Source organism: Sabethes cyaneus, chromosome 2 (assembly GCF_943734655.1).
Source record: "Sabethes cyaneus chromosome 2, idSabCyanKW18_F2, whole genome shotgun sequence".
In the NCBI taxonomy this organism is placed as follows: domain Eukaryota; kingdom Metazoa; phylum Arthropoda; class Insecta; order Diptera; family Culicidae; genus Sabethes; species Sabethes cyaneus.
In genome coordinates, this window is record NC_071354.1 from 33,912,998 (window position 1) to 33,930,698 (window position 17,701).

The 17,701-nt window shown below is 40.4% G+C and overlaps 1 protein-coding gene across 1 annotated transcript in view; it reads right to left on the bottom strand.

The window, feature by feature from the left end:
- LOC128734649 (tetraspanin-2A) overlaps positions 1-10,121 on the bottom strand; it is a 130,242-nt gene extending 120,121 nt beyond the window's left edge. Inside the window, exon 1 of the mRNA XM_053828936.1 lies at positions 10,023-10,121. Coding sequence (XP_053684911.1) covers positions 10,023-10,121 — 99 coding nt within the window. The remainder of the gene's footprint in view (positions 1-10,022) is intronic.
- Between the last annotated feature and the right edge of the window lie 7,580 nt (positions 10,122-17,701).

A 17,701-nucleotide genomic window follows, 5' to 3' on the forward strand; every position in this document is an offset into this window, starting at 1 on the left:
TTTCGTCGAAATTAATGAATGCGAATCAGTGTTGTAAAAGGTAACCCAGAAAAGGTATATTTATTTTTTCGGCTTAACCGTAGTTGTAACGAAGCTCCTTAAGTAAGCTACCTTCGTCAACTGCATACCAGCTTCAAGCCAGTTACTTAATTTGACAAGTCATTGTCATTGTCAAAATGCGAAATGATCGCCAATCATTAGCATTGGTTTAACTCTTCTTAGTGAAACTACAAACTGTTGCAACTGATAAAAATGATAAACAGACTACAGGCATATTAAATGCAGGATATTTAATTTTACCTTCATTAAACAAATGTATACTAATGTTTTAGGGCATTTATTACAATAAAGTAAATTATAAATTTGCGTAACAAACTGCTGAACATTTTAAAATTATCAAATTGTACCCACCTTCGTAGTCCTACGTAAGCCCCTTGTTCGTTCCCCTAGGCCCAGACCACCATACTTTTTTTGGAATCCCGCCATCTACCGAGCTTATTGCCACAATTTATCCATCGATTATTGAAAATGCAGACTGAGAACACATGGTCGGTTCTTCAACATAAGCATCTTCAACGTGCACAGCTCTCGCCTCGGAAATATCGATGCTGACAAGAAGGAATTCTAAGCATAGTTGGAACCGCGGACAAAAAACATGTCATTGAGAATTTCGACGCTTTGGTCGGCCAGAAGGAGAAATACAAACCGGTAATTGGAGAGCTCAGCGCACACCCGCTGACCATTGAAATGGACCTTAGATTTGTCGACTTTGCCGCCTCGAGGAACATGGTCGTACATAGTACCTTCTTCCAGCATAAACTCCTTTACAAGTACATGTGAAAGACACCATATGGGACGGAAACGCAGGTCGATCACGTTTCGATAGACTGCTTTAAGTTCCTGTCGAAGCAATAACCTTGACGCAACGGTAACAGCGAAGAACATTAGGTACCGACGGCAGCCGTAAACTTCATGCAGTCACTCGAAGCTTTGCTACCGAAAAAGGATGATCAGGACGAAGCAACTCTCGAGGACTATTGCAATACTATCAAAAAAGTTAGCAGAATAGCAGAGAGCATCATCGGAAACGTGACACGGAATCAGCAAAACGACCGGAATGACGATGAATATAGCAGTGCCACTCATCAGAACGTGGATAGAAGAAGATGCTACGAACCCAAGATATTGGAAGAAGAGAAGTATACGGAGTTGGGGCAGCTGCATTGTTCTCAGCAAATACGAAAGTTTCATTACGAACGATCGTAAGGTGATCAAAAGATAGAAGCAATTCTTCGGTGAACTCCTAAATAACGCCCAGACGGAAAACCATAGGCTGTGGAGAAAACAATCTTGACAGGCGACAAACGTGGAAAAGGTGCCAGCCCAACGATAAGCTAAATTACGGAGGGAATCAGCTGATAAACAATAAATTAACTGGGAAAAGCTCACCGCTATGCGTACAAAACAGCTACCGAAGCAGTGGAAGGATTGGATTATCTGCTCAATCTACAAGAAAGGCGACAAACTAGACTTCGAGAACCATCGTGCGATCGCAGTTCTCAATGCCACCTACAAAAGTGCTCTCCCAAACCATTTTCCGCCAACTTTCTCCAATTGCGGACAGGTTTGTGGAAATTTATCAAACCGGCTTTATTGAAGGATGGTCATGGCTAAACCAAACCATGGACCGTAAAGAGCATTGAAAAATCAGGGATGAAAACGGTTTCCCCGGTAAGCTGATCAGACTGATTAAATCTACGATAAATTGTACGCAGTGCTGTGTTTGGATTTCGAGTCGATTGTCAAATTCATTCAAATCCTATAAATACAGAGGGCTTCGTTGGGGCGATGGCCTCTCATGTCAACATAGTGTTCAACATAGTGCTACGAACTGTTATGAACCAAATACAGGGATACCTCGATATAAGAAAATTTATAATTTTAAAAAGTTGTCTTATATCGAAATTGTCTTATATCGAAACCTGATTTTTTCAAAACAAATTTACATTAGCGATCGCCAATTTTTAAGGTATCCCTATAGATATTAACATGTGGGGCATTATCCAACAAATGCTTCGCCAGTGATATGGACATTGTCGGTAGAGCGATGGAATTAAGTAAAAATAATAAATAAATAGTATAGTCAACGTACGAGATGCGTAGCCAATGAGGGAATCTGCCTGACAGAGTGCAACATCGGCGCTGAAAAAGCAAAGCTTTGGGCTTAAACGTCTTTTTAAAACTTACCCCTTCTTTATCGACAGACTTCCTGCCGGCTGTTAGATAGAGTACAGGGTAGTGATGGGCACCGCTAACCAAAAATTTAACGTCGCTTAACGCTAATGCGCTAACCGAAAAAGTTAGCTCGCTTATCGCTAAACGTTAATTGATAAACTCAGACTAGCGAACAAATAAAATAATGAGTAATACAGCCATCCCAGGTAGCAATCTAGGTTTCATTATACTCTTATGGCGGCATTTGAGACCAAAATTGACCTTGGAGACCGCCATAAGAGTGCAATAAAACTTACATTGTTGCTTGGGATATAACGTAAACAAACCCTCCTGCTCGCTGTTATGCTAACAGACGCCAGTTTTGTGATAAGCCAAGTGCATATTTTTTGGTGAGACACGCGGTCGACGGTCTCGAATCGAACAGTGTTCGGTAAAGGGTCAAATTACATCATTGCAATTGAACACTGAATACATTATATATTTTGGAAAGAACCTTTCTCTAACGCCCGATGTTACAGTAGTATATTAGCGTTAGGAAATCATTGATAATAACGATGTATCAGATTAAAATATCAATTTGTGACGATGATCGTCACAAGTAGAGTATAAATAAGCTGAGTTTTGGAAATAAAATAGACATTTTTACACCAACTTTAAGCTTGGCAAGTTGTGTAAAAGCGATCCCCTAGGTCCCACAACTCAAGGGCTATCGCTTGTTGATGACAATTCCCTAGCTAACGATCCTCTAGGCCTTCCTGCTCATAGGCTGTCTGTTAGGAGCTTAGGTCTCGAAGTTTGGTAACGAATAGTTAGTAAACCGCGAGTTGTCCGAACGGAAATTAGCAGCGGCTACAAATGCGGGAAACCAGACACCCACCAAGTGATGGGTTCCGATCCTTACAAAGTCATCCAAAGCAAAGCAAAGTCAACCATGTGAAGTTAGATCAATGACAGCATAAACTCGAATATTTGCATTAAACATTTGTGACCGTTATAGGACTGAACGTTACAATTAACGTTACAATGAACGTTACAATACTTCTTTATCGACAGACTTCACAGCCGGCTGTTAGAGTTCAGAACAATTAGGGGGCTAGTACAACAATCCTACTGGCTCAAAATATCACTGGTCCCACATACTAACAAACCGTCTGCTATGCATTCTACCCCTTATAGTTCCAGAACTATCTCTTTCAATTTCATTTAGAATATCTCAGGGGTAGGGGCAATACCGAAAGGCTATCGAGTGCATCCTCCTCGATGGTCCACATCCATCGGGTTGCGGGGTTTGCCCCGAAATCTACGCCCTTTTCCTGGCTCACTGCTGAAAATAGTTTTGACCACTTATTCGTCGGGCCACGTGCTCAGCCCACCACAGTCTACCACATTACCGGTTACATCGCTCACGCAGTCGCAAAAGAAACATCCGCCGTTGCTGTGTGCAGACATTCTGCTACCCACACACTCGTGCACACACACCCTCACATTGTCTTCCTACGTAGCTCCTTCGCCAGTCAAAAAACTCATGAGCAATCAGCTGCCTGTTAAGCTAATGGAGAAATGTGATACAAATTTTGCATTACTTTTCCTTTTCTTCGTTATCTCTGTCCTCGATTTTATGCATGGGTGGGAGTGCGAACCCTCGCGAGTAATTGGTATCAGCAGCTCGGACTTCAACGACGAACGAGAGCGACGACCGTCGCTGTTAGCTGAACACACACTCGCAAAAACTCGTTGCCGTGCATGAATAAATAAGAGCGAGGGTCCGAAAGAATGAGTACGCGTCTGTGAGGAAATTAGACCACACGAGTGTGGGCTTCGCAACACCGATCCGAAAGCAAAGCCTGGGTACTACACTCCGTTTCAAAACTTAACCTTCTGTTTTTATACAACAGGCTTCGCAGCCAGCCGATTCTGCAACCTTGCGGTTACGGACCTCTTAATGTTACATTTGGGCTAGTGGTACATTAGGATTGGGCAAAATTGCCGAAAGTATCGATAATTGAATATCAATATCAAATCCGCCGCTTTATCGATAACGTCGATATATCGTTCGTGAAGCATCGATATTAGATTTATCGATACTATTAAGGGGGCATTCTGGGATTAGGAAATGCTACACAAAAAAGGGATTCATAAAAATTAATCAATAAAAACATGTTATGCAAAGAGAGTGCTCCCAAAACACGCACGCAACACATCACTCGCTCCAGTGCAGCTCTATTTCAGACACGTCGCTTGATACGGAAAACCGCACTCGTGCACCACCTGCCACAGCTGTTCGCGTCTGACTGAACCATACACTACCCCGGAAGCCACAAAAATATGATGGGTTGGACTCCCCATACATCTGGATGGCCTGCCGAAGATTAAAAATTTGATCCATAGTAGCACGGGCCTCTATCAGGCCCAGCTGGTACTACCCTACGAACTCTCCTGCCACCGGGAATAGACGATTCAACATAATCTGGGTGAGCACCCTGTTGGTGGCTTTGACCAGCGTTATGCTGCGGTAATTACAGCAATCTATCCGATCGCCCTTTCTGTAGATGGGACAAACCACACCTTCAATCCACTCGTTCGGCAGCCCTCTCCCAAACCCCTGAAACCTTCTAGTGAGGTATCGTTGCTGGCGGTTCTTGGCCATTCCTGCAGAGTTCCGTCGGGAGTTGCTCCTTTCCGGTTCTAACTCTTCTAGATCTCTGTCCCACCTCTGCCACTTTCACTGCTATTATGGCACGTAAAAAGCTGGAAAGTCTTTGTTAATGCCCTCAACTCCCAATACTACTCTCTATGCTCTCTGGTCAGTTCTGAATTGCTGAAAATCGCGTATCGTATGCACTTACTGTTCAATAAGCGTTAAACATGTAAGTGACATTGTTCAAGGTTTTACATAAGTGCCAATTCCAATAAAGTAAATTCGAGAATTAAGCTTAGTAAATATCTGAAAAGAAAAGAGCGCGAGAAAGAATCCTTAAAATTTTGCTTTCTTGAGCATTTCCTGGAATAGTTTTAGCCTATATTTTGTCAGCTGCATATCCCGCTTTATCGAAACAGTATCGGGGTGAAATTATCGATTTAGCATAATATCGACATCGTAAGTATCGATGAAATATATCGAAATATCGGCCTTCGAGTATCGATATCGCGGCTATCGATACGGTATCGCCCAATACTATGGTACATTCGTGCTGGCATTACATTCGGACTCGTGCTGCATTCGGGCTTGTGTTACATCCGGGCTACTGTTACATTCGGGCTAGTGTTGCATTCGGCTTGTGTTATTCGGGCTAGTTGCTTTCGGGCTAGTGGTATTCTGGCTAATGTTATAGAATCGTCACAGCTTATTTTGTTTGACTGAATCGTACGCCGCCTTTAAGTACACAAACAAATGATGAGTGTTCAAGTTGCACTCTGGGAACTTGTCTAATAACTGGTATAAGGTGGAACGACCCTCACGAGAACCACCTTAGCAGTTGCCGACGAAGGGCTCCGCTAACGGTCTGAGTCTACAGGATAGGATACGGGACAGCACCTTAAAGGGCATTTGCTCTTTCTCCTCGATCCTGACAATGATCCGGTGAATTTCTTCATACAGCCCCTCGCTCCCCGCCTTTAGAAGTTCAGACGGATACTATTCTTCCCAGAAACCATACCGTTTTTCAGCTCACTGATTGCTTTCTTAACCTCTTCCAGTGTTGGTGGTTGCACAGCTTGACCGTCCTGTTCCAGCTAATCTACGTATTTACCTCTTCATTCAACAATGTCTAGAAGTGCTACCCCAAGTCACAATGTAAGCTTTATTGAACTCTTAATGTTGGTCCCCAAAGCCAACATAATCGCGTAATAAAACCTAAATTGTTACTTGGGACTTCTACCCGGCTGTTACCGCCGTTTTATCAGTTCCTGTACCTTACGGTTTTGTAAAAACTCCTACAACCAATTGGGGAGCCTACCCCAACTGGGTGTAGCGTCCAATAAAGCTCCGACTCTCTCAAGCCCCTGCCTAGCGCTTCCTCGAAGTCAAGCGATGGCGATCAATTACCATACCTGGAAATGCTTCACATACCTACATGCTGGAGCAGATAAACTAGGAGGTGCGAACGGGAACGGCTGTGCTCCAGGTGAGAGGTGGTTTAAAGAGCGTCTGTCTCGGAGCGAGCGACTGTATATGAAATACTGTATCCCGCAAGCTGTGCCTAAGTTGGCAGACCCATCAGCGGGATGTAGATATTACGACTCCTGCGCTTTTGTTAAGGTTAAATCGGGGACAGACAACATTTTGTTACGTAACTCGGGCCATTTGCTGGCAGTAACAGCTTTGAACGCAATTTTGGCTTGCCACTTAATAGGCTGGTTGTAGAGTGGCCGTCGGCACAACACGTTCCAACGTCTTTGATAACTTATGAACAACTGTCTTGCGATATCAATTACAATATGAAAACGCTCTTAGAAGCCCGCGATAGCTTCGGACACCATGTTTAGTTCTCAATTTTAATGACACAAACACTACTTAGTTGAGAAAACTTTATTAATCCAGTTACTACGTGAGTTACAGCCTGAGTGATAATAAGAAACTGCCACGAGAAGCTACTAGAGCGCCAACATTACCGGCCCAACTAAATTGCCTACAAGTTTCTACAAAAACCTGGCAAACGAGAACGAAAATGTCTAGCAGAAATCTGGCACTTAATTGACCTAATACAGAGGCAGCTTTTGGGATGCACCCTGGAGTTTTGTCCGCTTGTCTGGCTAGGCATCAAGGAGTCGGAAAGATCCAGACAAATCTGGAAGGGCGGCAGCTGATAGGAAAAACTATACCTACTATTCGCGACTGCGAAATTGCTAATATTTGTTTGGATTTGGTGTGAGAAAAAAAGTGAAAAAAGCTCGATGCTTTTGTTTTCATGCAAGTTTCGAAAATTTGTCATAGTATTTCGTGTAAATGCGAGCAGGCCTAAAACTCTGGTAAGGTATTCATCTATATATATAAGAGCCTTGTCTGTAGCCAAAACGAGGGGTGCAATATATTTTCGTGGTAACAATCGCCCACATTAAGCAAACACTCAAACCAATCATACCATCAGATTGCATGCAAGACGAGCAAAAGTATCGTGGTTGCACCTCATTGAGTTACATAGCCTTAGCGTTACGTAGCGTACCTCCGATTTGCTCTCAATCAGGCGCGAGGCGACGCACGCGGGTTACAGCTAGTATTCTATAAACGAACACCCTGTACTTTGAAAAGCAAAGGGATACACGTCGACCTATTCTGGGTAATTGGAGAAGGCTGTATTTTTTTCCTCTCTCTAGCTAGATGTGATTTACGAAGCAAGTCGTAAATGTTCTCCACTTCTTCGTTGGTTATTAGTTCTAGAGGGTACATGCTCTTCAAATATTTTATTACCCCGCAATCGACAAAATTATACAGTTTACTAGAGCAAACAGTCTGTCCGTGGAGTTTTAAGGATAAACTTTCCCGCTTTTGATTAACGTGTATTATGGCTTACGTTGGGAGTTTTGAACTGCGTAGGACCGATAATTAAACGAAAGTGATATGAGTCGTGCGTGTAGTCTTTCTAGTATAAGAAGCTTTCGTATTTTCTCATAATTTTGAAACAGTAAATCAATAGAGTCAGCTCTTTGCCGGTTAGTCAACTCGCATGTTCTATTAACAATCATTATAAAACAGTCATGTCAAAGTAATAAACATAAACCGTGCAGGTTCTGCCCAGCAGGCGTACAGCACATCCTACCGAGAGACACTCCGATAGGAGTCCACCATCTAGAAGACATTTCCTCGACCGATAAATTACCGCCCATTTTCCCAGTCCGGACAGCGCCGGCAACCGGCAGCGACATCGAGACGGACACTCGGGAGGAAACGGGAAAACCGAACGCCAATAATCCGTAATAAAACATCCAACGTTGTCTCGTGCTGTGTGTTCCGCTGCGTGGAGCCGCAGCATCTCAATATGTCTTCGTATTCTAACCATTCTGCACTCCGACGACTCCGGCAGCGACCGTCCGGCAGGCCGGCAGCAGCGGCATCCGATATGTCAAGGACTGCGACAGGAGCAATATGTACCTGGCCGTACCGTCTGTGCACAGCATCTGGTCATTCGATCCGGTTGCGGAATGTGAAGCCATCCTTCGGTTGGTGTGCTGCTGCGCGTATGTAGGTATGACCGCGGTTCCACCTTAGCTAAGGTAGAACGGGCCAAACTTAATATGCGTGTGCTACCCGTTGGCTTCTTCCGGCTGATCAGGCAGCAGCAGCAGAGCCCGACCCCGGCGGGGGGTTTTGCTCGCTTTGTTGGGTCACCTGCCGATGATGGAAGTCATGTGCAGGCAGATATTTATTATTGATTTAAGGAGAATAAATTACATTCCAAGGAATCTGAATGAAATGTTCTAAATTTGTTGCTCTAGGTGAGTCTTTTTCACGCACTCTATTTATGATGAAACAAATTCGGCTGTATTTCCCATTAAATGACACCAACTCAAAGCTACAGCTTCATTTCTCATTCGCACGCAATGTACGTCGTTGTCCTCCGGCTGGCTGACTGGCATCGACAAGGGAATTTGCAAGCCATATAAATCGCTTCCAAAACTGAAACAGGTCGGGCCGGAAGGGGGCTAAGTGGGTTCCATTACGCGGAGGAGCATTTTTTTTCTGTCTACATGCTAAAGCCGATTTTATACGCGTCCCGGTAAGTACGAACATGGTAAGACGGATAGCCGATAGTATCATCGCGTGGTTTCCCAGGAGCACTGGCTGATGCGCTATCGGAAAATGTTCAGGCTGGGAATAAATTTCCGACTTTCGGTTCTGCCCCAAAGCGAGGATCCGTAGGTACTCCAGTGGTGGGTGCGGTGGTGCGGTGCGTAGACGAGTGAGCGAACGAGCGTGACAAGCGGGCATTGCGGCAAGTGCGCGCGATTGATGCCCTGCCAGGGATCTGATGGAAGAGTTGCGGGATTCGATGGCTGATAATGAACGCTGTGGGAAAAAGTAATCTGCTATCTACGGGGATTTCGTTTGCTCGATTTCGGCAGCCAGCGCCAGTCGTCGGCACATTCCTTGCGATGGGATGTGATGCGATTCGATGCGGTGATAAACGGAGGAAAAATCGTTTCACATTACGGCAGATGGATGGAGAAGATATCGCCGGCGTGGTTTGAACGAGCCGGAAATTTGCATCACACTGGGGATTGACTAATAATAGGTTCGTTCGAGATGTATATTACAATCATTAGGAGTGACTAATTTGTATTCAGCAATATATATTCATATCATCACTTTAATAAAACGTGGAAGATTATTCAGAAAGAGTATCAAAATAATGTGTCTTCATATATTTAGCTACGATAAATTGCCGTGAAAAATTTCAAACGAACACAATTCATAAAAGTAAAATTAACAAACGGGCAAAAAACGCTCTCATATTACGGTTACGCATTTTGTTTGTTTCCACCAGGTTGAGCTCCAGGGGCAGCCATATTGGGCAATCAAATTGAAGCTCGCTTATCAGCGAGTAACGACATGCCCTACGCTCCCTGCCGCGAGATAAGCTCGAAGCCCCACACTCGCAGTTCCACCACCACCACCACTACTACTATCGTTACCTGGAACTCGACACCAGACTTGATAAATGAGTCACTCAATGATTGCTGTCGGACTCCTGGCACGGTATTTAGTAGAATAGTGCAATTGCTAATTTCCGCAGAATTCATCCGGATGACGCATGTTTTCCCTAAACCCGTAATTAGATTTCCAGACTTACCCACGCCACGATGTTGAAGCAGAACAGCGTGTATTTGACGGCAGCAATCCGATTGGCCAGTTTGGCCATACTTTCACCTTTACCCTCTCCACGAGCCATCGTTTCTAGCACTAATCTAGTTAGTTAGAACTTCACCTCAAAACACTTAATCACACAGAAAACTTAACAGATTTCTGATATTCCTGTGAATTACACAATCAGAACCACCAGCAAGGGAATGATTTCACACACTTTCACTACCAACTTGAGGATGATCACTCACGGTTTCAGGTCGGTCGCATCAATTACGCGGGATTACACGCACGAATATGTCAATGGATAGCCAGGTACTGGTCGCAACTTGTTAGCGAACCTCGCCTTGGAACAACTTAGTGGAAGCGTTAGCGATAAGCGATTCAATCAGATTTGTGTGCTTCGGTCGCTTCGATCAACCTGCTCGGAATTCCACCTGTGCAATACTGATAAGCGCTCTCGTTAAATATGAGTGTCCGAATTTCGTAAGTGTGCTGCTCCAAGTAGATATGACAAACGACTTGCTAAACAGACGGTTTGTTCGCACATACATACCTGTACCAGCGATTCACTAAAGATAACGATTCGGGCTGGTTTGATAAGAGTTCGGTCGCATAGATAAACGATAGCGAGGGCCGCGCTGAAAGAAGCGTTAGTTAGCTCTACTGGACAAATAGTTCATTCCGAGGGGAGGCCGATTCATTTTGAAAAATCTATTGCAAGACCTGTGATTTTGAGCTTTATTGATAGATGGTGTTGAACAGGTGTATTTGACTGGGGTTTGGTTATCTTTTGGAATCGCGATATGCACGGAGAAAAATCCATTGTGATTTTCATGAATACAAAAATATGAAATCATTATCATGACCATTAAATTATTTATTGAAAGCTCTTTTATAGGGTAATTGATCGTGGTTTGGCCTATGCAAAAATTGATCCTGGTTCGGCTAACCAGCTTAATTATTGGATAATTCATTAAATATTTGAAAATTTGAAATCAAATTAAATTTGTACGCTGCTTATGTTATTTTCCTGTACATTGCCTTCAGTTTATGAAATAAAAATTACTGCAACTAACTCAGATAACACTAGTTACCAGAATTTTTCATGTAAAATTGGCCGCTGAATCCGAAAATGAGGTCAGAAAAAATTAAAGTAAAATAGTTTTTGAGATATGCCTAAAAGTTGAAATTTTGCTGGAAGAAAGAAAGTGCATATTAATACATATACATTTCTCCGGCTGTGGTGCACCAATTTTAAGACTATTTTTTTTTTCATATTAAAGATGTGAAAATTTGCTATCGATTAGTTGAATTTTACTTTTCTGTAAGAATAATAGTACTGTAGATATTTGTGAATTTGTTCACAACGAAACAAAAAAGAACGCATTTTTTTTAAATTATTTCAACTTTATCAAAGGATTTGGACAAGATTGAAGCAATTTAAAAATTTTATTTTTTATGGGCCTTAAAGGCCGATAAAAAAACAAAGAAATTTGGGGATTAACGATAACAATCGGTTTAAAATTGTAGAAGTTATCACCATTTTACTAAAACAGCAATGTTTGCGCATTTGAATATCGTGTTCATGTAAACCCTTACCTACTTTAAGCTTTTACCCTCTTACTAGTTCACATGAAACAAATGCACCTCTCTCTCATACACACACACATACAATAACTGTGTATTTCTTATATTTTCTCAACTAACTCAACAAAAATTTTGAAGTGCGTATACAATTACGCAGTACAATACAATTAACAGTAAGAATTGTGAAAATAGTGAACAGTAAGAAAAATGAGCGTGGAAAAACGTGAGTTTCAGTGTGAAAATAATCCATAGAAACTCTGTTACGCCTGTGGAAACCATATTTTTACAACCCCGGTTAATTTCACTGCTTCATTGCAAACTGCGTTTCGCATGTACTTTTAGCTAAAATTAGCCGTCATTGATTCTGTAAATTTCAAAAGCAGTTTTTTTGTTTGGAACAAAAATTCTGTACATGAAAATATATTCGCTGTGTTCAGATTGGCAAGAAGAATACAGTGAATATATTTTTAAAAACAGGATCCAAAAACTGCTTCCGAAATTGGGCTTTTCGACGAAAAGTTAATGACTGCTAAGGCTTATACAAACTTGAAAAAAAAGTTTATGTCGCCCCCCCCCCTTCAAAAATTTTTGAGCTGTGAAGGGGCAAAAAAATAAAGCGTTATATTATTAAGTTGCATTCTTTAATGATAAGCAGTTTTTTTTACAGTTCAACGAGTTTACATCTCTAAATAATCCAATATGTGCAAATTTTAAGCAACTATCCCGTTAGTGTTGATCAACCTTCTTTCACAAACTAAGCTTTCTGGTTCCTGCTGCAAGTAACAGGCAACTATTTTGATTAAATTTTAAGTTCCCGACGTCGAAAATTGGAGTGCTTTCAATCAGACTTTTGGCTCCATTTGCTTTAAATTTCATTCCATTTCAAAACAACTTATTCTAAAAGAACCGAGTTAGATTGAGGCAAAAATCAATCAAACAATATATGAGTGAAATTCGGTACTGCTTTTGACAGAATTATTGCGAATTGCAGTGGGATTATTTTTTCCCGTAATAGATACTAGATAAGATAAAAATAGAAATACGACAAATTAGATAATCCGGAATATCAGCTATCGGTGGTTTCGAGGCTCCATCGTTTTTGCCTTTCTACTCGCTTCTATACCTATAAAGAAGGATTTCTGTCTGTCTGTCCGTATGTTCCTTATAGAATCGAAAACTACTGAACCGTGAAAATTTGCATGTAGAGGTTTTTGGGGCGAGGAAAGGTTTTATTGATGGTTAGAGACCCCTCCCCCCACTAAGAGGGGGGGGGGGCTCCCATACAAATGAAACACAAATTTCTACATAACTCGAGAACTAATCAAGCAAATAGAATAAAATTTGGCATGTGGGTGTTTTTGGAGACAAGAATTTTTTCCAAGGTGAATTGAAACCTCTCTCTACTTTAGGAGGGGGGTTCCTATACAAATGAACTACAAATTTCCTCATAACTCTAGAACTAATCTAGCAAATAGAACCAAATTTGGCATGCGGAGGTTTCTGGAGGCAAAAATATTTTCTATGGTGAATTAGGACCCCTCCCCACTTTAAGAGGGGGGCTTCTACACAAATAAAATTCAAATTTCTTCATAATTCGAGAACTAATTAATCAAATGGAACCATATTTGACATGTGGGTGTTTTTGGAGGCATGAATTTTTCTATGATGAATTAGGACCCCTTATCTTTTTAGGAGGGGGGGGGGGCTCCCATACAAAAGAGAAATAAATTTCCGCATAACTCCAGAACTAATCAAGCGAATGGAACCAAATTTAGCATGTAGGTGCTTTTGTAGGCAATTTTTTTTCTATGGTGAATTGAGATCCTTCCCCTCTATAGGAGGGGAATAATGACCCCTCTCCCTTTTAAGAGGGGGGGGGCTTCCACACAAATGAAATACAAATTTCCTCATAACTCGAAAACTAATCAAGCAAATGGAACCAAATTTGACATGTGGGTGTTTTTGGAGACAAGAATTTTTTCTATGGTGAATTGAAACCTCTCTCTACTTTAGGAGGAGGGGCTCCTATACAAATGAAAAACAAATTTCCTCATAACTCTAGAAGTTGGGGGAGTTGTTTTCTACTTTACTGTGAGGAAAATTTGTATATTAAAACACCCATGAACTCCTCAGAAACTTGCAAAACTCGAGATTGTGGCAAAGGTCATCCGAGATTCACGATTTATGTACAACACAGTGTAATTTGTGGCAATACGAAGTTTGTCGGGTCAGCTAGTATAAATATATAGTATAAAGGTATAGAAATCACTTGGAAAACCGGAAATGGAAAGAAGGTCCTGCGGGCCGAATGTCATATACCATTCGACTCAGTTTTGAAAACTGAGCATTTTCTGTGTGTGTGTGTGTGTGTGTGTGTGTGTGTGTGTGTGTGTGTGTGTGTGTGTGTGTGTGTGTGTGTGTGTGTGTGTGTGTGTGTGTGTGTGTGTGTGTGTGTGTGTGTGTGTGTGTGTGTGTGTGTGTGTCTGTGTGTGTGTAACGCTTTCAATCTCACTCACTTTTCTCGGAGATGGCTGGACCGATTTTAATGTTCTTAGTGTCAAATGAAAGGTCTAGCTGTCTCATAGGTCGCTATTGAATTTCATACTGATCGGACTTTTAGTTCAAAAGTTATGTATAAAAATACGAAAAATATGGGACTTCATTATCTCATAGGTCCCTTAACAGATTTGAACAAAATTGATTGCATATGAAAGAGGAGCCCAAACCCTTAACTTCCAATTTTCATGATGATTGGGCTTGTGGTTTGAAAGTTACATAAAGAAATGGTGGTTTGGTTATGTGCTTGGGTCGAAAAATTTTGAAGTCTGGTTCGGTTTGAACTAAACTTTCAGTACTGTATTAAATTTTTAATAATATGGAAAAATAAACGCTGGTTGCTTCTCTTTTGTTTAGTTATTAAAGGTTTGGTGGGTTCACTGATAATAAAACTTGGTTTATAGTACGAAAACGAACGTTTGATTTACGAATTCCTTCGTTGTTTTCTACCACGAAGTAGATTCGTAAAATCAGTACTGAATGTTTCGTACATATGAACAGAGCTATATTCGTGCGAATTATTGCATTTTACTAAATGAGTCGTAGATTTTACAAATGTACGAAATAGCTCACGATAAAAATAATACTAGATTTCACTATTTTCCGACTATCGAAAAATAGTGAAATCACTTTTATCTCCGAAAAAAGCCGATTTTATCAGGAATCTAACTGAGCTCAAACTGAGTTTGTCAAACTTCTTTACGAGCAGCCGACGACGCCACAAACCACAAAACCACAGTTACTGCATACCAAGCAGGTCTTAATTGCACAAGTCTATTTTCTCTTCATACAATCTTTGCAGCCTGTTTTCGTCGATAATGCTGCCAGACAACAACTGTGTATCAAATGGGTTTTGATGCAAGTTTTGTGCTCTCGTAGAAAATACGAACCATTTGTAATTACAACATTTGCGGTTGACAATAAGCCTACGAATGTTTTTAAATGGTATGAAATGGTCACCTACGAATATAGTTCTACCAACAGGGATGGAAAAATCGCTTCTAGCGATCAAGATCATAGGAGCGATCAGATTCAGATTCATTGACATCACTACTTACAAGCGACAAACACTTTGTCGCGATCCGCACAGATTACGACAAACCTCATGTCAGATAGTGTTCATTACATGATTGCGTTGAGAAATATAACAGATACAGACGATTGGTTGTGTGCATCGCATGAATCGCAATACAAACAACATGTGTGACCTTTTTCTCGCAGCTAGCTAAAATACAACACTATGATCGACTGCTGAGACTGTATAGAGAACAAAATGTTGTGATCATCGCTAAAGATTAACTGTTTGTCATGATCCGTACGGATTGGCATGGCAAACCTGGAAATGCTTCTAGTATCTGTGACTCATAATGGATTAAAATTTGAGACTCATATTTGCATGGTTTGTGTCATGTTCTAAAATGGTTAAAGCAATAGATGTTACTGCTACTAATTTCACGGAAATGGCTGTAATTTGGCTGTATTTCTCGACGGATTTCCGTTCTCTTTACACAAATCGACTGGAAATTAAGTCTAGATTTGGTGTAAAATATGAATAAAGTATTGTTCCGGTTGATATAATTGGAAAAGTGATATAAGAATCGGAAAATTTTTTTTTTGCACGAAATATGCTAAGTTTACTCATAAATTATGTTCGTTTTTGCTTTATTAGGGTGATAATATTTCACCATATTAGGATGATCCATTAGGATGATAGTTTTAAATGCGTACCAAAAATATGATGTCCTTACAAAAGTTGTAGAACGTACTAAAATAAGTAACTTAGTTGAATATAGTAACTATCTATCTCTTATGATTGTCGGAATATAATGATTTGTATGTAAAAAGCACTTCAAAAGGACTTATTAAAATAACTGTAACTTTTGAGGATACAATCAGATACAGACAACTGATACTTGCTTTTACAGGGTTTTTGTTGTACTTTTATGTGTGAGTTATTTGATCTACCATCAATTACCACCTTGAGAAATATTCGAGCTCAAAGAAATACTATTTTACACCGAAAAAGCTTAATATTTTGGAAAATTTAGAATATAGCGTATAATGATGTTCCACAAAAATGTGGATTTTAGTAAGACAAACAACTTTCTAGAACACTATGAACACGTAAAAATTGACCAGTTAGCAATAAAAAAATTATTTTAACCTGTATCTTGAGTATGTGAAAAAACTACAAGGTATACAACCCTAAGGGTTGTACGAAAGGGTGACGTAGGCCTATGTTAACATTATATTGTAATATTTTGATAACATGTCTTAATCGATGAAGTATTCCTTTATTTCAGATTATTAGAGCAAGGACTAATACAGACTGCATTTTTAATACAGACTGCATGTGTATATTCATATAAGTATCTATCGCCTCCAGCTTAGCTCATTAAAACATTAAGCAGATGCGCTACGGAAACCGCTCGTGAGGTTCAGATCATCTTTCGTTTCTTGTTGGTGATTGAATTAGCCAAAATTCCGTTCCGGAAGGCACATAATTATCACGACATTCGGGCTCCTAGTAAATGTTTCAAGATAAATGTGAATATCATCCATCAATTCATCAGCCTAGGTGGCCTTCAGCATCAAGTAATAATTCAAGATAAAATAGAGTTTTCTTTCAGCTGAAAATATCTCTGCGATGTATCAGCAACAGGAAAATTTGTTTTAGGGAATTTTACAGTGCTATAGCCTAGTAGTTTGTAGGGAACGCCACAAAATTAGCATATATTTAGCGTACGATAAATTAAACATTTTTACAAGAAAGTTAATTTGCAATTATAAATACGAATTGCAGATTACGAAAAATTTAATTTAACCTTCATTTAATTTGTTAGTGGCCTATAAAATGGCCATTGGTTACAAATAACATCAAAGCCAAAGCAAGTTCAGCGTAAATACCGGATGTCTTTCCTTTTAGCATGAATGGCAATCAGAGGGGTGATGTGGGTGTCAAACTACATATATTATCCATTTCCCACCCATTGGTTTTGGTACTTTTAGTTCTGGTACCTACTTACTGATTGATTAATCTTAAAACAACTGAAATTAATCAGAAATCATTTAAACACAGCATATTAGCTATAATTTAACTATTACTAGCGGTTATTTTCGATATGAAGGCTACTTCAGAGTTGTCGCCATCCATGGATATTTTGTTCACCAAATTTTGCCAATTTCACACCCCTGATGGCAATAGGCACATAGGTCATCGGTATCGATTCATTGTATCCTGCACCGAAAAGCTTTTACCAGCAGCCATCATCGCAGCCTGCTCCCGCTTGCCATTCGTACTTACCGCTAGCCTTCCACGAAATTTGGCCTTATTTTTACATTCATTTTCACTATTAAACGTATGACAGATTATTATAAGTATATTACTATAAAACTGCTGGACATTTTATCTTTCCAACGACATATTAACAGTTATGTTTCGTTCAGTAGTATAGCAGTTATAAGTATTTGAAATCTTTCATTCAAACGTTACACTTCTATTTTCATTTTCACAAAGTGCTA